Source organism: Zosterops lateralis (assembly GCF_965231275.1).
Source record: "Zosterops lateralis genome assembly, chromosome: Z".
Classification (NCBI taxonomy): Eukaryota; Metazoa; Chordata; class Aves; order Passeriformes; family Zosteropidae; genus Zosterops; species Zosterops lateralis.
The window spans coordinates 13931500-13955974 of NC_139800.1; the positions used below are offsets into that span (position 1 = coordinate 13931500).

At 38.8% G+C, this 24475-nt stretch overlaps 1 protein-coding gene across 1 annotated transcript in view; it reads right to left on the bottom strand.

Annotated features, from left to right (window-relative positions):
- ITGA2 (integrin subunit alpha 2) overlaps window positions 1-24475 on the bottom strand; it is a gene marked incomplete at its 5' end in the record, with an annotated part of 48998 nt that overhangs the window by 5370 nt on the left and 19153 nt on the right. Inside the window, 18 exons of the mRNA XM_083883730.1 lie at window positions 1734-1823; window positions 3997-4110; window positions 4417-4521; window positions 4994-5104; window positions 5939-6041; window positions 9087-9170; window positions 9269-9345; window positions 10386-10478; window positions 12099-12240; window positions 13027-13109; window positions 13686-13796; window positions 14819-14970; window positions 15951-16090; window positions 17540-17676; window positions 18459-18662; window positions 20639-20782; window positions 21474-21619; window positions 24181-24319. Of these exons, the coding sequence (XP_083739856.1) occupies window positions 1734-1823; window positions 3997-4110; window positions 4417-4521; window positions 4994-5104; window positions 5939-6041; window positions 9087-9170; window positions 9269-9345; window positions 10386-10478; window positions 12099-12240; window positions 13027-13109; window positions 13686-13796; window positions 14819-14970; window positions 15951-16090; window positions 17540-17676; window positions 18459-18662; window positions 20639-20782; window positions 21474-21619; window positions 24181-24319 (2175 nt within the window). The remainder of the gene's footprint in view (window positions 1-1733; window positions 1824-3996; window positions 4111-4416; window positions 4522-4993; window positions 5105-5938; window positions 6042-9086; window positions 9171-9268; window positions 9346-10385; window positions 10479-12098; window positions 12241-13026; window positions 13110-13685; window positions 13797-14818; window positions 14971-15950; window positions 16091-17539; window positions 17677-18458; window positions 18663-20638; window positions 20783-21473; window positions 21620-24180; window positions 24320-24475) is intronic.

Here is a 24475-nt window from a genome sequence, read left to right on the forward strand (position 1 = left end):
CTGCATTTCAGAAATACCTGTTTTTTCCAGGGACTAGGGTTTATAGAATGTGGATGACTAATGCAGATATTAAATGAGATGAATCCTACCACATCCATCTAAAATACCAGGGTAAGTAGGGAAATAAGGCCCGTTTGCTTCTGCACTGTCCTGTTCCCAAGAAAGTGTGAAGGGCAGACAGGAAGTAAGGGAACTGACTCCAAGTGTCAGACTGTCTGCTCTAGGGAGAATGTACCTCCACAACCTGGCACATATACCAAGACTTCTCACAGGGTAATAGGTCATTGAGTAAAGATCAGTCTGGAAGTCACCAAAAGCCATTTTGTTTCCTAGGAACCCTGTGGATAACTTTCAGGCCTGTGGGTCTGTTTAGCCTCAAAGGTGTAAAAGCTGCACATGTGTCAATGGCTGGGGGAGAAATTCACTTTTATTCATCAACTATCATTTGAATAATTAAATTTTAATTCTCCTGAAATTGCCAACGGAACTTCTGGTAATGTAGATTTGGCAGTACCATGCTTCAAATGTGGAAAAACACTTACTAATACATGGTTTATGAGTTACCTAAAAAGCCTGTGCAATTACCTGGAATATTTTCATTATAGTAATGAGTTTAATCTCCTAATAGAAATAATACCATGGCAAACTGAAGCACTCAGAACTCTTCAAATACTGGCATGTAATCTTTCTGCAAAAACATACTTCCTTTCTTCTTCAGGCACTGGAGGTTTTCCTCATTACAAAATGGCTTATTTAGAGGTTCTTCCCAAGAACTAGAGTGATCCATGAGAAATCAATAATTAAAAATGGTATTGGATAATTGTATCACACAATGAGAGCAATCAATCTGTAACTGCTTTTGTATACATTTAGTTGAATCCTCTATTGCCTGTGAATGGGCTATGCTGCACGTTCTTACAGATATTTGACTAATTTACTAATTTGCATTTTGCTCTTTAATGGCCTTAGATATTTTATGGATAAAACAGGCTATTAAGTCCTGTAAAAATAAATCTGAAATTAGTACTGCAAATGGAAGGGTGTTCCTCTCAAGACGGACTAATGGAATAAGGTGTTCTCTTTTATTAAAATGTACCACAGCGCTAATCTATTCTTCCAGTGTTTTTTATGTTTGTATATAGCAAGTAGAAAGCTTGGAAGAAGAATTCTGTATTAATAAAGCAGTGGTATGGAGACTTCTCTTGAGATTAGTTGTGTCCATATTGTCCATATGACAGCAATTCCAAATGCTAAAAATATTCCACATTCCTTTACAAATGGGATTATTTTCTGGAGATCTTTGCCAAACATTTGTGTAGAAACATCAAACCATACACTTATAGAAGTAAGTAATACTATAAATCACATTTGTGAACATGTTTCCCAGAGCTCATTTATCTATAACGAACAATTAATCCCATTGCAGCAAGAAGTCCAAATTTTGGTCTTTTCATGAACAGAAAGCTATTTGAAATATCAGAAATTTCTAGCTAACTTTTTCTCAGAATTCTGCAACTTATTTGAGACTCGCAGCTTTTAATTATGTCTGGTTTATATAGCAGTGGGCTGAACTGAAAACATTTTAATAACTTAAGGGAGTTGTATATAGTCAGAAGGATACATTAGTTCAACATAATCAAGTTGCTATGTAATCCTGAAGGACACTGAAAATTAAATACTATCACTTTAATACAGTCAGAGAAGTTGAAAAAATATAAATAACTATCACTTACAGTTAGGGTATTCTCTCCAATTATAAATAACTCAGGGTTATGTGTATCAATTTTTGCTTCTGCAGAGAGTTGTAATGTCTGGAAAATTAGCTGAAAGAGAAGATTAAAACAACTGTAAAGCTCTGTTATAGGGCAACTCAATTAAAATGTAGATATTCTAAAATTATTCTATTGCCTTGAAATGAAGACTTCATAACCAGAAAAGCATAGTATTAACAAAAATTAAAATTATTTTTGTATTTTTTTCCCAGCCAACATGTCAATCAAAGTAATAATGTATCAGTAATCCACTTAGCAATGACATTGAGGAACTGGTTTTTCTTTTTCTTTAATGTACAGTTCAAGCAAAACAGAAGGAATTATTTACGTAACCCTTTTCATAGTTATTTCAAAGCTGTCACTGCTGCTAGCAGGGAAGAGATGGGGGAAAATAGCAGTGAGAAAAGGAGACACAGCAACAAAAGACAGCTGGGAATATATCTCTGGCCTTTGAAAGAAATGGAAACTCGATGTTCTTTTACTTCCCCCTGCCTTCAGTTCTATCCAATGCTTCTGTTTTTCCCCATTTATTTTTTCCTTTCACTATGTGTTCCTCTCCACGTCTCAAATTCTGACATAGCTCTCTCAGCTTAAACAGAGAAGATGACAAAAATCTTAAGCCAATTCCTATTTGAAAAGGGACCTTGTGCCAGACTCCACTTCCCTCTGTGGATGTACTGGGAGGAGGGGTACATGGCTCTGTAGACACTGACAGTTCACTGCTGCTCTTTTATAGCACCACAAGGAATGGCCTCAGGTTCACAGGAGCACTCTCCAGCTGAACCAAAGGCAATGCCTGCTCTGTCATTTTGCCTCCTCAGCCATTTCTCTGTGGTAGCCGTGGGTAGCTGTGGGTCTGCAGTGGCCAACACACCAAACTGACTGTCTCTGCAGTGTGAGTTATTGTATCCCTGCACTGTGGCCATCTGCTCAAGTGGTGTGTCCTGCACACCTAAAAGTTTAGAAACACACCTGAGCACTATTCAAAGCACCTCAGTTCCTAAACACATCTTTGCTTAGCAGGTACTGGCAAACCTGCTATCCTCTTCTAGGACAATGGCTGGTTGCCACTAAATAAAAAGGCTGACGATGTACGTGATTGAGTGAGTACTTGCAAGACTATTTGTGCTGAATTTGACAATCAAATAGAGAATTAAAAAATGGGAGATGCGAGGAGAACTATGACATATGAACTCTCCTTCCCATCAGCCAGTGATGGTAAACAAGCCATTCCCAGTCACTTTTTTGGGAGAGTAGTAACCTTTTGTTCAGGTCTCCACCTTCTGCATACCTAACAGCACTAACAAATGGTCTTGACCCAGCTGATTAGAAAAATACAAACACTAAGGACAGACAGATGCTTTTCGTCGCACATTTCCATAACACATTTAACAATATTAACCTGACCTTTTCCTTTTGAGAGTTGAATGCTGGAGCTGACAACAGCCCTGCTGTTAAATGTCAATACCTGCCACAAGAATCACCAGACACACTGAGGAGACTGCGTCATGTTCCTGACGCATTAGGCCAACCCAGAGCTCCAAAATCATTTGGTTGGTTGCCTAGCTAAGAAGCAAACACGGTCTGACTTCAGAAGTCTGGTAATTCATGATGACTTATATCCTGGGGAACACATGGTGATTGAAAATAGGCTGAGATATTGATGGATATTTTAAGCATCCTGTAGGTCTCTAAGCAAGGACTGTTTCTTTGACAATTACTCTAATAAACACACAAAAAAAATCAATTAAAGACGTTTTCTACACTTTCTATATCAAATAAAACTGGCAGCAGTAACAGGGTTTTGGTATTCTGATATAATTTAAAATGATCACGATGTAGGCTGTGATGTTCAAAAGCTAAAAGGATGATTATTTTACAGGCTATGATGATACTGCGCTTTGCTGTCCTATGATGAGTTTTGTGGAAACAGTAGTTCCCCTAGAATGAATCTAACAGATGTAGAAAATGTCTTTTTCAGCTGTGAAGGTTGCATTATCACAGCATTTTCTTAGATTCTGTGCTGGACTGAAATTTTATCAGCTCCATTATGCAGCCTCACTACTTTTGGGTTCAAGTTTTCAGTCTGGAAAAACACAAACCAATATAAAGTAAAGGAAGGTCTTTCTAGAGCGTAAGGTCTCTGTACTGAACTCTGAAAAATATCAGGAGTTTGAGAATACTTGAGTATTGGATCCTCCATAAAGGTGCAACTGATACTCACGGCAGCAAAGGTTCCGTTCCAGATTTGGGTGGATATGTTCACAAAATACTCTCCCTTCAGTGTAATGTCTTCCAGTTTGCATGTGATGGTACTGCACTTTGTGTTCTTACAGTTCTTCCAGGGGAAACAGCAAAAAGAGGCAACAGCATGCGTTAAAAATACACTTTAAAAAATGTTCTTGCAACATCCAGACTTTTTGCCCTTGCCTTTGCCATTCTGTGCATACAAATTAAGGACTTGCAGGCTGTGCTAAAGCAGATGTGGTATCTTTGAGAACATCCATAGGCTAAGCTCCAGCTCTGTAAATAAGGAATACCACCCCATCACAGCTTTCCTCCCAAGTAGAGCAATGGGCTCAGGTCAGCTCTGCTTCCCTCAGCTCAGAAGGTCCTGCTTACTGCAGCCCTGGGTTTTACTCACCAGTTCTTTGGAAGCTCTGAAGTTCTCTTTCGTGAAAGATGGAGAATAAGGTCTTTTCCCTATTTGCAGTGGATTTATCTGAGCATCACAAGTAACACCTCTGGCCTAGGAAAGATGGCAGGAATGAGACTGGATGACAGCCTACTAGGGAGTTTATACTCATAAAAATAATATATATTTCTAGGATTAGATGGTGGCTTATAAAGGCTAGAGTGTGAACACTGAATTCTTTAAGAAATGAAGAGTATGTGGTTTTGGTCAAAAGTAAATAATTCTTATGACACTTTTTTTTTTTTTTCTCCTCTCTCTAGATTGACCTGAACTGTTTTTCCTCATCTAAAAAATTCATTTTTACTATAACTTTCCCAGAAACTTGGATAAAGATCTAACTGAAGAGATCCAGATACTCCACAACTGCCAAGTAATAGGCTAGTGTACTGTTGGCATTGTGGTCCCCCCTTTATGGGGAAGGGACAAGGAGAAAGAGCATGGATTCTCTTAAACTATGTATGATATTGGGGAGATAGTTGATGTTTCTAGTACTGATAAACCCCCGAAACACAGTTCAGTTGTATACCTCATCTGCTATGACTGCAGTTAGGTACATCAGTGGGTTGCCTTTGCTGGTCATTTCTGGAAGACTGATTGTTACAGATGCCATCTTTACTGGAATACTTCCTGTTGTTACCTGCAAAGCAAAAAAATCAAGTATTATTTGATACAGCAAGAAAATTAGATATAATGGATGAGTTCTCCATACTCATCCATTATATCTAATTTTCTTGCTGTATCAAATACTTTTGAGTACTTTTATTTGAGTACTTTTATTTATTTATTTATTTATTTATTTATTTAAATTAAAACACCGGAGCAGTAATTGTGTGAACAGTAAAGCAGAAAGTATACAGTATAACTCCAGGTTCCTGTCTGCTTTCTTAGCGAAGCTCATATTAACTGCATGAGATATGTTTTGAAAAGCAAATACTCTGCCACGGCCAATAGGCCTTTTTAGTCCTTTGGAGTAGCAGTCACAGGAATGGAAATGGAACATAATTTAAGTTTCTTCCACGTTGCATATTTGGATCTAAGTTTTTTCTGTGTTATGTAATAAGCACTGTGATTTGGCTAGTTCTTGCATCAGGTTTGAGCCCTTAACCCTTGCCAAACTTCAAGTTTCAAAGTCCAAGCCTGCAAAGACTTGTTTTTCTTAATCAAGTTGTCAGGAGACTCTGTGAAAAAACAGTCTAAGTTGGCCTAAAGTTAAGCATTAACCATCTTCTAAATATGTACACAGTGCAGGACCAATCCCTCCCCCATTCTACTTGGGCAAATGTCATCCTTAACCTTATGAAGACTCCAAGCAGTTACGCTATTTGAAAATTTATTTTCTTACTTGATCTATTCAAAAGCCTCAAAATCAGACAATGTAAGCAGGAGTGTTTTTTTTAAACTAGGTTTTGGGAGCAGGCTACAGAGGGAGCTACGGCAACTTCTTGAACCAGAACAAAACAGACTTACTAACCTTAACTGAGAAGTTGAACGTGGGGCCAATATCTTCAAAATTATTCACAGTGGAAGGAATGTTATGACCAGAGTATACTTCATAAAAGTTGATGTTGGCAAGCCTGGTTAACAACCATAAAACAATACATTTCAATTTGGCAGCTGCTTTGAAAACATATGTTACTGGATATGCCTTTGTGAAACAGGTCAGAAGTACAGACAGAGAAAAAGTTGAAATTTACAAAGTTGGTTAAGAAAATGGTACACTGAAGCCCAAAGCAGGAACAAACACGAAATTAAGACAAGAGAGTTGTATCGGGTACAGGCTGTCTCAGGCTTCCAGTCCCTGCATTGTTACAGGACCATACTGCAAACTCTTCCTCTGCACACAAACTGCAACGTTCACACTTTCAGTCAACTTTTTCTTCAGAAAGGGCCTTACTGGCTGTCTGCCTTGGTACATCTGTAACTTGTTGGGTGTGGAAACACAGGCATCACCCTACTTAAGTACATGGTACATGTGACACAGTCCTCATAGTCCTCTTTGGGTCACTTTCTTTAGTAATTATGGGGTTTAAAATCCAGAATTTCCAAAGTAACGTAAGGGTGCTTTCAGCCCACTGCAGCAGGGAATGGCAGGTGTGTGATGGAAGGACATGGTGCAAGGATCTGTGGGTGCTTAAGGAGCTCAGCTGGAACCATGCTCAAAGGCAAGGAAAACATCCCTGTGCATCACACCCACTGCCTGCTACCTGTGAGCAGCTCCTCTGCTAAACTATCCTGGAACTGTGTCTGCTCTTCATCATTAACTTTCATTAGAAGGCTACTTTGAGCAGTCAAAAAGCAAGCTGGTGAGTGAGTAACAAGAAATAGGGGTTATTACAACTCCTACATCAGCTCTTCCTGTTACACAAGGAATCTATCATCTTTACTGCTCTCCCTGTTTGATCTGGATAGTATCTGTGCATACAATCTCAATTTAATGTGTGTGGTGCAGTCTCACAGATGTGCTTCCTGATCAGTTTTGGTCCTCCATTCTGCACTGTGGAGACTTTTTGATTTTCCATGGGCCCTTTCCTTGAAGAGCTTCCTCACAGGACTCCAAGGAAAACACACATGACATATTTTTTGCTTTCTTATTGCTGTAAACTCCAGTTTTTCCAAAATGCACAGTACCAGCTTCCTTGTTCTTTCAGAAGTCGCTGGTAAGACATATTGCTACATCTTCTAGAAACTCAGGAAATTATCCCTAGAAAGACTTCACTTCAGCAAAACAATACTTTTTTTTTCTCAACCCTTGTATTTTAAGGGATCTTGGCTGCATTACCTGCCTTTGGAAGGAACTAATTTCAGGTAAATACTTCCTAAGCCAAGTTATGCCATGGCTTAATATGCATTTAATTTAATTCTTTTAAATTCATTATCTCCAAGAACTACTAACCATTTTCTGGCAGTAGGTATTCCTTCATTCCTTGATGTGCATATGAAATGGCATTTTCTCATGTTCAGGAGATGTAGCTGAATTCAAACCCTTGTCTTCCCTTGGATAACTTTTATAGACTCAATCCTCACTTCTTCTGAAGCATTTAATTTCAGTTCGTATTTCTCAGCTAATTAAACCTGCTGTTTCCAGTTTGCACCATCTGAAATTTCTAAGAAGCTAGCCCTCTGTACAGATGCTCCTGCAGTCTCTGCTGCTTCTGGTGAGGTCTCATGCAACTTTCTCAAGGAGCTGAAAGAACTTGCACCACTGACTCAAATACTTTTCTTTGCACTTCAAATAATCTCAGAAACTCTGTATTGCTCCAGGACTGGTGCATCTAGTCATGATGCAGGGCCTCCAATATTCTGAAACTGACCTTCTGCAAAGAAGGTTACAACACTAATCTTCTGTTCTGTGGTCCCTATTCCAGCTCATCCTACACAGCAGCTGACAGTTCTTGTAGCTCTGAATATTAATTTCCTGGATCCATTGTTGCTGTGAATTTGAAGCAGCTCCATCTTTTTCAAATTTCTGTTATTCTCTGAATATCTACTGTTTTAAAAAATATCTATCTGTATTTACTAATTTTTGAACACTTTGGGATGCAAAAGCCTTTTTTCAAGAACTGGTGACCAAATGCATTGTGTAATTACATGCTGATCCTAGAAATTCAGTATTTGGGAAAGATAAATAAATCTTTTCTTTGATGAAAATTCAAATATCCTACCTTGATCTGAAAGTGACACCAATGTATTTTTTGTTTCAGTTGTAATCTAAGTTAAACTTTAACTGAAATCATTCTTGTTTGGAACAGTAACAGACTAATTACTGTTTGAGTGCATCCTGAATCACCAAGTGTTTCCAGGGCTCAAGATAAGAACTTTCAAGAGCACTATATGAAGATAAAAGGTCTTAAAAGGCTTTTTGTTGGTGTTTCTCCCTGTGCCTGCTCAGCTGCCTCTCCTTACAAACCCTTCCCAGGGTAAAGGATCCCTCTTGCAACAGCCCTGACTTGCCTTCTACTTGGAAAAGAAAGGGCTGGTACCAGGCAGGGGGGTAGGTTTGAGCCAGAATCTGGATAGGTGCATGGGAAAGCAGGATGTCTGCTTTCCTAATGCCAGTGCAGCTGCAACAAGGGAGAATCTGTCAGGTGCACCTCAGGTTTTAGTTCAAATCGTTATCTCAAACTGCTAAAAAGTTTACATTCTTGCTCCAGGTTCTGCAGATGTCCATAATTCTTTTTTCTTTTTTTTCCCCCCTCCTTTTCTGAGAGTCTGAATGGGGCATATTTTTCCTTTTGATATTTTTTTGTTTAGTTTTGATCACTGTAGCTCCAGATTTGATCCCATGTCATTACATTTGAGCCAAGAAGCCCAATGTTATTATACAGCATGTACCTTTTATGTTATTGAGACCACAAGCACTGTTTGGCCTTTTTATCACTTCTGTTCACAGGAGCATCTGCAACAACTGTTTGAAGGTAAACATGGGTCCACAACTTTTGTAATTTTTAAATATAAGTTTGGTTGGAAGGACAGACAAATCTGCTACTACTGGTAAAGAGGGAATTTCTTATGACTTCCAAAACAAAAGCAAAGCTTCACTACATTTTAGTGGCCTTTCAAGGCTGTTACTTCAAGTAGCTTGGCAAAATGACAGTGTCTGTTTACATAATTCAGCATACCTTGTGAAGTGAATTTCTGCATCATATCTCAAAGGAATTGATAAGGTGACCTGGTTGTCCGAGTCTTGCTGTTCCTTACTTTCACTGTTCATCAAAACAGATTTGAGTCAGGTGTAATAATACTGTTTCATACAAATAAGCTTTTAATGCCTAATTTGCTTTTGTGTCATTGTGTACTTTACCTCCATGCATGAAAGCTTAGAACTGCCACATTCTGAAGATTTTTAAGGTTAAAATCAAAGCTAATATCAAAGGATACCTACAGAAGAGACAAGGAACACATAGTAAATGAGTTGGTACAACAACCAAGGGACTTCTCAAAAGGCATTATTCATGTGTGCAACAATCTAAAACTGCCCTCTGTATCTGAACTCTCTACAGATTTCTATGTAATATTTCAGTAATTTCTTAATACTCAGAATTTATTTGTTTGTACATTCCCCTACAAGTTGTCATTCTTATATAAGCATGAGTTATTTGCATTTTAAAATTGTGTGCAACTACCTACAAGCTGCAACAAATTCCTTCCTTTTAAACTCTAGCACTGACACAAACTTTGTATTCACTCTTTTCTTCCATTTGTTCTAGCAGGTCCCCTTTGAGCAACTCCATTAACATTCAGAACAAGCTTAAGTTTATATATATATATACGTGTGTGTATAATTATTCTACATGTCCCACCACAGAATATCATATTTCTGTTCTTTCTAGCAAGTTTCTTATTGCTCTAGTTGATTATGTTAGAGGTTGGAACCCTATTTCTGCTCTGCCCTTGAGGAATAAAATATTCCATAAAACTGTGGACATCCTGAGGTTTATGATATACATGAAAAAAAAAAAAAGATATACAGTTCATCTTAGGGCTGTGTGAGCCTCCCATCTCCTCCCAAAAACAATACTGCTTTCTTGGAGAGATGAGATTCACGGAGCAGGTGATAGAGTCACCCCAGGTTCACACTGCAGGAGGGATTTGATAGGAATTGTGTTCAGTTCTTAGGAGCCTGCACATGATGCTCTATGCTTCTCTGCCCCCAGTTTTCACTCTTCAACAGTTACATAACTGCAGCAGCATTTGGAAGCTGTGGGTTGTGACAAATGAGCTTTGAGAGCCTTTTTCCTTTAATCTGGCAGTCCTTTAATCAGGTAGTCACAAATTTTAAGCCCTAGTTTGTTTCTTTTTAATGCCTCTGTTGTGAAATCTAAGAAACTCTTATCAGCAATAAATGCAGAATTAGGGAAAAACAACAGCAGAAAATGTTTTGGGTATTGCTCAAGGTTACTTAAACATGCTAGTTGTACCTGTTGTCCTGTTCTGAAAACAGGATAGCTTATTTGGCAAACGACTGTACTTTGTGCTGCTCCTGTTTGGCATGAGACTTCAGTCCCATCACTCTGCAGAGAAAACAGACAGAAACACTATCTTAATGTCAGATTTTGATAAGGCAGAGAGGTGTGTACCTTCAACAGCATATGTATTATACTAAGGAGGAGCGAAAGTGTTATCTCTAGTAAATCCTAGAGTTGCAGCAGATGAGTGGGGCGTAGGCAGGGCCAAGAGGAAGTCACAAGAAACGTGGGACAAGGACCATTCCCACTCAATTTCTTATGGGCTGTAATCATCTTACTAGAACTTTGTGCTGAGCTTGGAAGAAGGAGTGCAAGCCAGAGAGTACAGATCAGCTCCAGCATTAACTTCTACAGTCCTTTTTTACAGAATTTTTACAGAACTTTTGCAGACATATTTACACAATCTTAGACCTGGTTAAGTACTTTCACTGTAGAATTTTGTGTGCAAAGGGAAATTTCTACAGAAATCAAACTTTCTGTAGAAAAATCTGCCATACATAATATTTTGTTTACTACTTTGCAGAATACTGGCTTGTCATTATCCAAAGACTTCACAGACCAGAGCCAGTTATCAGCCCTTGGAGAATTTATTAAAAAGTACTGTCTTTTGTAAAAAACATTCCTAGCAGACATTTACCATTCACTAATTGTGCTACAAAAAAAACCCTCAAAACAAAACCCCCAAAAAGGCCCATACATACTCAGTTTATGTTTTTCTTCCTGCCTTGAAGCAGGCACATTTTTGTCCAAACTTCACTTGCAGGCTGGAGTGCTTCTAAGCAAAAGGGCTTTTAAAGCAAAAGAAAATTCTAGCTCCAGTGTGGTCTTTTGGCAGGAGTGAAATGAACAAACTTGCTGCACAACAGGATGGGGAGGTAGAGGGGCACCCCCAGCGCTGTGTGCAGTACTTTTGCCAATTCATTGTTTAGAATAATGCTGCTCTTGGGCAGGAATGAATGCTATCCTTCCTCTCCCTTCAGTACAGGGATTGCTCTGGATTTCATCCCCAGAATTATCATGCACCTCTCCAGTAGGAGCCTGACCATATGAGCCAAGCACTGAAATCTGCACTTCATCCTTCGTGAATTGAGAGCAACAATTTAAGTTATAGGTATACTGCATTCCCCAAAATAGTATGCATAATTCCTGCCTTTCCCCTTCTCTAAGATAAAATTTGTTGGAAGAAAAGCTTTTGGTATAGTGATCATGTCAATCTGATTAACTGTCTAGCTGGAACACATGGCCTTGGCAGTAACACTATTTCTAGATCCAAAGTCTGTGCTTTAAGGATTCATCATCAATGCTGCATGTCTGATTTATCAAATACAAATTCTCTGTGGCATAGCAACTGCTTCAGGCATGTTGCTGAGAGTTAAGGAGAAGGTGTGGGTGCCAAGGGCTAAAGTGAGGAAAAGAAGTCTGAGGTGAGATCAAACTCAATAAGTTGCCAGCTTTTATGCTGAGTTGGAAATATCTTTCCTTGACCTAAATAAACTGATTTGCCGGGGGAATAATTCTGGTATCCAAGAAAACAAATTGTGAGAGAGTTTTGTAGGCACATTTTTTTCTGGAATAGGCACTGCTAGAAAGGAAAAAAAAATAATTCTCTGAGAATCTCAAAAATCAGGGGCAATAACAGAAACAGTGAAATTGGGTATCACGCACCGGTAAAGAAGATGAAGCAAAAAACAAGTTGTCTGAAAATGTAGCCTGGATTCTGGTGTTATATGCATTTTCCTTTTTATTTCTCAATTTCACATTGAATGTTAGTCTTCTGTTTTTGCTGCTGACAATAAACTGTTGTTTGCTGTTGGAAAATAAAGTCCATTGTTGTAAACAGAGGTACTAGAACAGCTGTGGATCAGGAAAATGTGTTGCCTGAAGCCAACAACAAATAACAAGCACAGCAAGACATTTCCTACATTGTACACACTTAAACTCTCTGCTTTCTAAACCCCTTGGCGTAAGAAATTCTGTGATGGTGCTTCCTAAAACCAGATAGAATTATTGTCTTCTGAAAGTGCAAGACTTTGATTATGTGTTGAAAAAGTGACTTTGCTGAATTTTCAAGGGGTCTACCCTGGTGGAAGGTGGACAGAGTGGGCAGCACACATGGGCAGCCTTATCTCTGTGATGTACATGTAAGCATATATCTGACATGGACTTAGAATTTCTGCTGCCCAAATAGCTGACCACAGCTCCCCACTGGCACAGCTGCTGCAGGATCCTCACTGCTCCCTGTAGGAGGGATGAAGACAACTGGTGCAGCTGCTGCTGCTCTCCCATTGTGCTCCCTTTCCCAACAGCAGCCTGTCAAACACAATTTGTCCAAATACACACTATGTCCTCATCTCTAAGGTAACAAAACTTGGGTTGGTCTAAGGTGAAGAGTCCTGCTTCTATGTTTGTGTTCCTATCCTACCTCTTTTTCCTTGATTAAATTTAGATTAAAATGCCATTGCTTTTTTTATCCGTGGTCTTTCTAAGTAGATGTTGAACTAGAAAGGCATTCTCCTCTAGAAATCCAAAGCCTACAGACAAACCAACTGGTAAAAACACTGGACCCTAACAGTTTCACTGATTCAGCTCTTACCCGTCATCTGCCTTCCGCTGAACATTCAGGACAAGATCACAGATACAAAGTTCATCTTCACCACAGTCTTTAATAAAAGGAATCTAGGAAGAACAAAAACATTTCCTGGATGACAGGGCTCAACCTTTAAGATTATCTGAAGACACTATAGTGAAAACACCTTCAAGCTGAAACACATTCTTGGTTTGCAGATAAGGAAATCCCTCTGAAGGACATTAAAAATCTTGACAAGTGAATGAGTGAACTGGGTAATGTGTTGCTGCATGTTAACTGATCCAAGAACAGTACAGACAGGCTACTCTTCAATGACAGAAAAGCTGATGTAGTCAAAGTAGTTCCATGTACCTTTTTACTGTAAAATAAACTGAAAGAATTCATCTTTGCGATCAACTAGAAGCTCATATCAACAGTGACATGGCTGAACTAACATGCTTGTTATGTTGTGATGATGTTATGTTGTTATGATGGCTGATGTGTGTGTGTGTGAGCAAGCTCATGCAGTACAGGCAAAAGTACAAAAGGAACCAGGGGACAGCCCTCCATGTGACTTACATAGAGCACCAGTTTTCATCTGCATGTACTTCTTGGGTGTTTGTGAGGGTCACACATTATGGATGTGTATGGCCATGCATTTCTGAATAGTAAATCTGCATACTTACACTATAGGCCACAGATGCTGGAGAAGATATGTCCAGGACAGGGCTGGAGCTAGGATTTGCAAGGCCAATGTCAATGCGTAAACTGAGTGAATTCACTGCATCTGAAGGTTCCTGTAAAACAAATGGTTCAGGGTAAAATTTGTAAATTTCTATTGTGAATTGAGAATGTGTAGTAAAAACATACTTGCTCTAAACAAGGAGGAGCAACATTTCAAAGCTTCATTTCCTAAAGAAAATAATTTTGTGAGAATGACAAGTGTTGGGCTCCTCTAGATTAGCAGTTTTCAGTGCGATTTCCATGCTAAAACTGATTTTTCTAGGATTCCTGAAGACTGTATAGATCACAGTAAGAGCTAAGGAACAGACGGATTGTCTGCAGCTGTAGGAGCCAGTCCTCAAAGCCATCACCAAGTAGCTTTCATTCTCATCTAGTTACAGAGGTCAGATTCCTATTCCACTCTGCCTTACCATCACAAAGAGCATCTGGGCCTGAGTGACACTAAAACACAGTAAATGCCATGTTTCCTCTTTTTCTCAGTACTGGATGAATTACCTTTTAGTCCTATGGCTCACTGATCCACATGGCACTAAATGTGATCAACAGGTCACTGCAAACCAGAACAGGGACAGAAGTCCTCTACCTGACCTAGCATCACGCAGCAGGGCCTAAGGCAAGCCTCAGGGATGTGTTCAGTCATTGGTTCTGGAGAAAAATGGAGACCTGCTTATTTTTATTTAAATGCTGGGTGTGTACCAGGGGTTAGGATGCACCCAAAGTCTGCCTGAGTGCTAGTTTGAAGAAAACATTTGCATGTTTGACTTAGTTCTTACAGAAAAGTCTACTCAGAGAGAAATTAAAATCTATCTAAACTATAGACCATGGACTCTATATTACACCAAAGCTGAGTAACACAATTAAGAACCCTCTTTTGTATCCTAAAAATCTGTGCTGAATGTGACAGTTATTAGTTTCTATGAAATCATAATCTTATTAAGTATTTTTCAGCTGGGAGGTTTTGGGAAACATAAATAATTCAGTACACCATGCATGAAATTCACATTACAGGCAAAAAATCATCCATGTCTTCCTCTGATCACTTCTGTTCTGCAAGACTACTTGCAACTGCACTTACTTGTACACTGAAGACATCATGAACACAATTATCTTCATGGCGCACCACAAGATCCCTCTGCATGTACCTTTCATTATTTTCTTTGAAAAATCCTCTAGAAGTCACTCTGGAGGACTGGAGATCTGCATCCAAAGTTGCATTGTACTTTATAGCTACAAGAAAAATAACAGTTTATTTTTGACTGAGCATGGTTGCCTGTGATCTCATTACTATGCTCGATATTATAGGGACCAGGCTTTCCAAACCACACTAAATATTTCATGTTTTTCATAGCTAAACACAGTGCAGTTTCAAAATGAAAATACTTTCTCTTGTGTTTTCCAAAGCAGTCAAACAGGTTTAGGTCTTGATCCACAGGGAGCACATTAAATGGCAATCAATCCAACTTCCACTGCATATGTCTGAGCCTGCAGCTCAGGCAAGAAGCCAGTCAGCAGGGCCAGGGTTACTCTGGAAAAAGGGGCCTTGCAACAATATCACTGACTCTAAAGTCACTTAAAGCTGACTTTAAAGGATCTGCATCTTCTCTTCAACTACATAACAATTTCTGCCACCTTCTCTTTGTTTTATGACTAATATGTTGTGGAAGTTCATTGTTATTTTATAGCTTAAAATCATGAGTTTCTAAAGACACTTTATGTAGCACTGAAGCAGTCCAACTGGTGTTACCTGTGAGACTGAACTTAAAAATTAATGGAAGTTTTTTTCTGTGACCACTGCTGGTCACAGAAGTATTTACTTTCCTCTGAAAAGAAGAGCTTCCTCCCACTGACAACTGCTCTGAGCCTCTAGAAAATATTTGATTTACTTTTTCTGAAGGGAGAGGAAAAGTATGCAGTCTGTTGTTGCAACCAGAAGGTTGGAAAAACCAGTCCCTCACTAATCACATTTTTGGGGATTTTTGAACAACAAGGACACAACCCTCCTCTATACTGTTAATTCCCCACTTTTCAAAGAGTATGGAGCCAGTGATGAATTTGGTCTTAAAAACACTTTCTCAAGCACTTAAGTTTAACATTGATTTTGTGATTCTTGACATTCAATCTAATACATCTTTAGACTTTCCATTACTCATTTGAATAACGGACTTTTGAAGAAATTAGTATAAGACAAATAATTGAAATACTCTTACCCACTTGATTATTTTTCTTAGCAGGTCTAAATGTAGCCCGAAAACATATTTTGGCAGTTATATCTGTATTCTTGTTCAGCAGGCTGATTTTGTCAGGTTTAAATGATGCAATTATGGACACATTTGCAATGCCTTTTGACCTGAAAAGTATATTTTAAAAGTTACATGGGGTTTTGAAAAACACTGCGTAACATAGATGTTGTTGTCTAATACTATCTGTAAATGTTAGCATTGATTTTTTTGATTGCCAATGTAAACTTCTTTCAATGGCACTGGTAAAATTATTTTTCCTTAGGTATACATGAATTTGTTGATATCATTGCTTACAGTAATAATAATAATACATATTTTCATGTCAAATTAATGGCTAATTGATGTCTTTATCCTAATGCTCTAATCAATCTCTCAAGCTATCAGAGAATGAAGCCCTTGGCCTGTTTTCCAAGTAAGTTTTCCTTCTGCCTTAGTGCTATTCTGGGAAGGTGAGAATGGGTAATTCTTCATTTTATTTGATTATCTATTTTTTCAAAAAAACAACTTTGATGTAGTTAATCAAGATTTTGAAGAACAGTTTCAAAGGAACCCTACATGTAAAAACAAACACTTAAATCAAAATGAAATGCATTAATCAGCCCAAATGTCAGAGCGAAAGAAGAATGAGTATCTTCATTAATCAAATCTAAATAAATGCTGGTACTTCAAGGAGCATAATTTTCTTTAATGAAACTCCCAGCAGCAGCAGCAGTCAAAGGTCCAAACTGACCATTCATTTTTAATTATCTTGTTTCATGATAAAAGAAGCTGCAATTCATGATATTTTTCTTACAATGGGGAGCCTCAGGCATGAAGACAGGCAACAGATAGGAAAGGGAACAGCATCTGAATTGAGCTCCTCAAGCAAGGAATGGAAATCACAGCCCATTTAGGCAGGCAGATGATTTGGGTTCTGTGAAATCTTTTTATATTTTGTGAAAGTACTCTGACTTCTGTGGCAAAGGCAATGGGCCATTAAAAATGTGTTTCCTGCCAGAACAAGGGGTCAGCTTTCTATTACTGCTCTCTGTCCTTACCCTGCAGGACAACACTCACCCCACATCAGCCTATCAGCCGTAAAGGTCACACAGGTTGTGTGAGACGTGGTTTCATCTGTCTCAGGCTCAGCTATCAAGATTATACTGTGGCTACTGAGGTACACAACCTGCTTCTACAAACACTCTCCACCAAGTCCCATTCCCTGGTGCTGTCCCTTCCCTCTGGACCATGTGTCTGCACAGCAGTAGCAGGCAGATGTCTAATTCATGGTTAGGTCCTTCCCAGCAGGATCTGCCACCTGGCTGCTCCCACATGCCCTGGCTCTGCTCTGTGTGCTGCCTTGGCTTTCAGTGGTTTAAATGCTTGAGAGAGATTTAGTCTGATGCTCTTTTTTTAGCTAGTTTTGATATCAGTCATGAGACATTATGTGTGTTAGTGCTGAACACATGGAACTAAAGAGCTTTTTAATTTGCTTATTTTCCTGTTTAATTAACTACACGTTCAACTGCTGCATCTGAATCACTAACTGCTTCCCTCCTAAAAAAGAATATACCTACCATAGCACAACCACATTTCCATCAGCACCAACTGATACGTCAGCAATGCCATCGTCATCTAAGTCTCTATGGCCATCTACTGATCTTCCAAAGAATTGGAGCTTTTGTCCAAAAGCAGAATCCGATCCTAAGATTTTCTGAGAAAGAGAGTTTGGTTACTGAGTTTGCCAAAGCATGCTTAAGTCCATAGGTAGTAGCATAATTAATAGATTTTCACTGATACTCCCTGTATATGCAATGTATTGTTTAAACAAACTGCATTTGTGGGTGTTTTCTCAGATGCTTTTGTAGCACTTCTTTCTCCTCTGTTGGACCAGACAAAGGACTAGATTTTTCTGTCTTGGGAGCAGATCAACTAACTGACTGCTGTATGCCAGATACAGCTGGAAACTTTTTCCATCTCACATTGAGCAACTCAAAGAATATGAAGCTTAATAGGAGTTCTAACAAATACTTGCTTGCAAGCAGAAAATCTGCATGGAAAGTGATAATAAAATTACCATTACAGTATATATGAAGACCAGTGAAAGACTTCCCCTTTAATACTATGTATTTGTAATTTGCAGAGCTGAGATTTATCTAATCTTCATTGGTGTCCATCAACACTAAAAACCTGACAAAATGGATGTCAAACACTTTTAGGATATTAGCTGACTTCATGCTCAGGCATCAAAAATTGCTCAGAATGAGCATCCTGCACATCCTTTTGCTCTATATGGTTCAGTTACAAGCACCACAACATCACCCTGGATATGCTGATGGCTGAAGGAAGGAGAGGAACAAAATGTGAAATAAACCATGAGAATAACAGTACTCCTTTAAGAGGCTGAAACATTAGCCAGTCAAAATACAGAAAACCTGTTTTCCTCTATCAGATTTAAAGGTACTGAGTACAGCATTATGCAACACAGTTATTTACCTGAGAATATTTGGTACGTATAGTCTTTTTAAATCCATTATATATGTAAATTGCTCCAGAGTTTTGGTTTTCCAGTGGTGCACCTATTACAACATCATTAAACCCATCCAAATCAATGTCTGCAAGTGCTGCAATTGCTGATCCAAAGCGTGCATTTTCTGACCCCTGTGGACCTTCCAACTGTTCTCGTTGATCCAAGATTCTCTTTCAAAATTGAAAAATAAGAAAAAGCAGAAACACAGCTATCATTGCACCAGATTAGACATAGGAGCAGTATCTATGTGCATTGTTTTTTGTTTCTGTTTTCCAGTACATTCCCCTCAGACAGTTCAACATTGAATTCCTTCCCCATTGTATTTCCCATTCAGTTTGCATTATGTCTCAAAGTCTTGGCAAGAATTACACAGCAAAATCAAAGGATGCTATGCAAAGTACTAACAGCAAATATAACCATATGTATGAAGCTTAAATGCCCTCTCTGTCCTCATCTGACTGTTCTGAAGTTTCACAATACATTGAAAAATACAGTTTCCAGTTTTGGATTACTGGTTTTTATGCAGAGGGAGTGGAAATTATGTAACTGGACATAATTCTTTGAAACAGAACTGGAATTTCCTTACTAAACTAATGCAAAAAACATGTGTCCAAATGGTAAACTCCTGACCTCTCCAATGCCAATGAAGAAAGAAAGATTGGAGATCTTCAGAGTTAACCATCCATTTACACTAGATTAAATGCAACTCTGGCAAACAGTATTCTCACCTTTAACCTCAGTTATCATACTGTGCTTAAAATTATAGAAATAACAGCTAGGTTATTTACTGAAAATGACTATAAAAGTATTACTTGTGCAACGGGGACAACTTGCACAAATCCAGATAATTTAAAAAAATATTAAAACTACCTTTCATTATTCTTTCTTATTTAAAATTTAAACAATTTTAAGCCCAACATTTGATAACAACTCAAAATTTTAAGATAGTCTTGCAATTTATTTGGCTTTCAAAGGCACAGAAAAAAAAACACTTTCATTTTTCTTTTCTTTCATATCTCATGTCTGATACCACAGACAAAAAGACCAATGTCAGCTGCCAACTTTCAGCTCCTCCATCTACGTTGAAATTGTTTCAGGGTAGTTTCCTGTTGCATCAGGATACTCTGACTGAGGTCCTGCTGAGGAAGATGGTCGTTCCTCTCTCTTTATTTGATTCCAATTTACCTAGTAAAGAGACTGTTTTCTGTGTTCTCTGATGGATGTCAGATGTTTACTTTGCATTCAGTGAATGAAAGACTGTTCAAAAATGCCAGAGGGCTCAGTATGGTTAATACATATATTCTGAAAACACCTACTATGGGTCTGAATAAAAAGCACTGTCAGTCAAGCATCAGACAAATAACTAAACTTTACTGAATAGAGGGGACAACAAGAGTTATGGTAACCATCCAGTGTCAGAGCCTATGAAACAATGAAGAAAGCTGGTAGAACATTTCTTAGAGCTGCTTTGGGAATACTGTCAGGCATTGAATACATTCACCAAACACAAATGGCAAATTAATTAGCAAAAGCCTTGAGCTAGGTTTTTGAGAGATATGGCCAACCCATGCTATATTAGCATGAAGCACACTGCCTGACACTAGGACCAGGCAGACACTGACAGCACCAGACCCCTGATCACTAATAGTGATTAACTACTGCCTTGCTATATTAGCATGAAGCACATTGCCTGACACCAGGACCAGGCAGACACTGACAACACCAGACCCCTGACCACTAATAGTGATTAACTACTGCCTTGCTCATTGGCTCCATTTTGGTCTGTTCCAGCTGCCCAGCTCCCAGATTACATGCACAAGCAGTTCTGGGGCAAGTTTGCAGCTGTTACTGAAAAGCAGAACACATAATGCAGCATTGGAAAGGCCTCCACAGACAGCCCTCTAGTCAGGAAGGCTTCCCACCATTCATCCCTGCCCTTATGCCACATCCCAGGAAAAGCATGTGCTCTGTTTCTTGTTTAAAAAAAAAAAAAAAAAGTAACTTAAAATATTTCTAACACTTTGAAAAAATTCACTAAATAGTGACTTTGAGGATCTGGAGAAGCCAAAGGCCTTTTAGCATGTATGCAGTCAATCTGATTGGAAAGAAATTAGCCACAAGCAATGCTGGCTTGAGCCATTTTTACCTTTGTGATGGAAAACATGTATACTCTCCCTTCTTCCTTCTTCAAATCATTCATAAACATTGGTGCACCCACAAGCAGCACATCTGTCACAGAATCCCTGTTGACATCCACTGAACACACCACACTGCCAAAGTAGGAGCCAATCTGCAATCAGTAGTAAATGGGTTGTCACTGTATATGGTTTTTGTAAATCATGTTTTAGCACCTGATTCAAAAAACTTACATGCAGTAATATTCCAATACTACTGAATTTTGATGAATTAAATTACTCTGTACCATGCTCCATTGTTGGAAGAATCATATCCTTGCACACATTTCACTGTTTCTGTCCCGTAGTTGCTGCTGTGTCTTTACCACTCAGCAACACAAGTGCCAACAGAAAGTAAGATATGGGAGGTCTATATTTTTTATAACTGCACATGAAACTACCCAACCTCTGATCTACTCTCAGATTTGCCTTACAGATGATATCAAAACCAACCAAAATATTTCCTCTTTCCAGATCAGAGGAGAAGAGACTGAGCTTCCAGATCTGTCTTCTGATGTCATCTACTTCATAAATTCTCAGGTAGAACAGAGTTCACTGAGTCTCTCCGAATTTGAATTGTTAACAGAAGGATACATTGGTTAGATTTATATATTATCTTTTACACTAATTGGATGACTTCCTAAAATACAGCTAACCTCATTGAAATAGTCTAGTAGCAGAGAAAAGTTCAAGTGGATTCTCAACGCTTTGAGACAAAGAGAAATTATCAAAACAAATCGCAATTTATTGCTGGGTCAATAAAAACAGATTCCTGAAAGTCTGTACTCATGACCAAAATATACTTGCCTGCTCGCCTCTCTGTGACTGTACAATTGCAATATTACCATCACTATCAACATCATAAACCACCACTCTGCCAGTGTAGTTGGATCTTGGTGCACCAGCAACAAAATAGACAGAACTCGTAGTTGAGAGAACAGCAACAGAATAACCTGGGGATAGAAGCCAACATTTAACATATGTGAGAGACCATTAATTGCAATTTATCAGTTAGCTATCCATAAAGGCACAGAGGATGCCTGGTCAATCTGGTATGTTAACTGCAGAGAGTGACGACTCCAGATGGGAAGTTATGCTGTCACATAGGCACAGAATTTGCAACACTCTCCTGGAGAGAACAATGACACACAGATCAAGTTGAAGCAGGTTTACAGAGTAACATGGACAATAGCTTAGATTATTCAGTAAAATGTAGACCACAAAAATGTCATGCTTGTAAAGGAGACAGGAAAAAATGTGCAAAGAGTATCCTTGGAAATAAGAAATAAAGAAATATGAGATGAATGTTTGAACCAGTCTTCAGGCTAGGGAGGAACACCTAGCTTTTGCAAAATTTGCAGTGCATTTTCCCACAGCTCACCAAACCACAGACCAGTGACTTGTCTGAATAGAAGGGGCTACATTAATAGCATGTCAGCTGAAGGGCTGATTGAACTTCTTTTAACATTTAAATCCTCATTACCACTATTCTAGCATTTATTTGCTTTCAGGAAACATTGTTTAATACCTGCAAAAATGTAAACATGTATTAGCAGTATAAATCTAGCATTAGTACATACTTTAGATTTCTGTGGTTTAGTTCCAGCAAATTTAAGAAAAGAAAACAAGGTCATCCTTTATAAAGTCTATAGTTAAACTCAATAACAAAGTTCCAGATCTGCAAGCTGCAGAACAATATGAGGAGCACAGTCTTAAAGGATTATGCCTTGATCTTTACATCACACCAGTCTAATTCAGATTTTTTGTTCAGACATTGGATGAGAACAACTTTTGTGACAGGAAGTTCAATGAGCAACAAACCAAGATTTTATTCTGCAAGTTAAGTACACACCTTCCTAATTAGTACAGAATACAACTATTTGGAGTGAGTGGGAGGAGTGCAGAACAGGGGCCAGTTGATCAGGCTGTGATGTTTTAGCAGCTCTTTAACTTACACTCCCCCAAGCTGGGGAGAGAGAGCTGGTATGGAGAGTTCCTGGAGTTCTGTCCACTGGAGTGGACAGAAAGTGGAAGGGAAATAAAGGGACAGAAAAGGCAACAACATTGTTTGCTCCAGGAAGGTTAAAGTAAATACACTAAAACTGCCTTGTAGAGAAAGGAAATTACCTGAGCTTTTTAAAATTATTCAGAAAATGAAGTAAGAGAAAGTCTGAAGAGATCATACAAGCAAAAGAGCTACTGCACATTTGGGTTTAGATTTATTCATTTTTTTGGGTGCAGGTAATGCTGAGCCATAGGGGAAAAAAGTGTATGTGTGTTCTTTGTTGCAAAGAACATATTATTAAATAACTTCAAGAATGAAAAAGTCATAGATGCTTAATGTAGTAGCATTGTTCAGGGATGAAGCAGCAGAGCGAGCATGTTGAAAGCTTACAGAAAGCATTTCAATGAACTGAGAATACAGACTGACTGGCTTTATTGGGTCACAAAAACATGTCAAAAATACATATGGAGATTATAAGGAAAATCTCTGTTAAGTGGTAGCAATATTCAAAATCTATAAACTGAACTGGAAAAGGCTAAGAAAACAACAAGCACATATGAAACAATAGAAAGTCAATCAGCTTCTCATCCACATCGAACTGGGGAAGAACACTCAAATATTGTAACAGAAGCAACTCATAATGATCAGTATGATTCACTAGGAAGCCTTTTCAAATACCATGATTTATCATGTCTCTGTGACTATGCTGGTTTTGGCTGGAATACAGTTAATTTTATTCACAGCAGCTGGTGTGGAGCTGTGATTTGGATTCATGCTGGAACACTGTTGATAACACAGGGGTGTTTTAGTTACTGCTGAGCAGTGCTCACACAGTGTCAAGGCCCTTTCCTCTCCCCAGCCCAGCAGTGAGGAGGCTGGAGGGGTCACAAGGAGCTGGGAGGGGACACAGCCAGGGCAGCTGCCCACAGATGACTGTGGGGGTGTCCCATTCCATATGGTGGTGTGCTCAGCATACAGAGCTGGAGGAGGAAGGAGGGCATGTTCAGAGTGATGGGTTTGTCCTCCCATGTCACAGTTGTGTGTGTTGGAGTCCTGCTGTCCTGGGATGGCTGAAAACCTGCCTGCCTGCCCGTGGAAAGTGGTGAATAAATCCCTTCTTTTGCTTTGCTTGCATGCATGACTTTTCACTTTCTGTGTCTGTATCTCAACCCAGGAGTTCACTCACTTTTACTCTGCCAACTCTTCCCCATTCTCACTCCCCTTAAGAGGAGTGACTGAGTGGCTGCTTAGCTGCCAAGTGGGCTTAAACCACAGCAGTGACAAAGATTGATTTTCTTTTTCAGCTTACCACTTTGATATTAGTAAAATTAAAAAAAAATCAAGTTTTCATTAATTGACCTGTAAAAAATAATAATTTTTTACCAAAAATTCTTTTCACATTCTCAAATCATTTCTTAACACAAATCTGGCTAGAGGAGAACTTTCCAACTTTTTTAATAGCTGAATCAGGGTTTCATACATTTCCAGATTTGTATTTTAGCCCCTTACCTAGATACGAGCTATGATTTCTATCCTGAAGAATCTTTTCAAACACATGGCTTGGAAAGGTGGTGACTCTCTCCGAAGACTCCTGAACTACTGTTCCACTCCAGTCATAGGCCCCAACTGCACCCAGCAGCAGAACATCCTTTAAAAAATAAAAGTCAACATTTTAGAACTACCAGATTTAGAAAAAGTGTGAGCAAAGCTGAAGGTCTCATGTGTAATTTCCTATATGGCTGTGTTTAAACCAGGGATGCAGACTAAAGCCTGTAGGCAGCTGACTGGAGCTGCTCAATTGCCA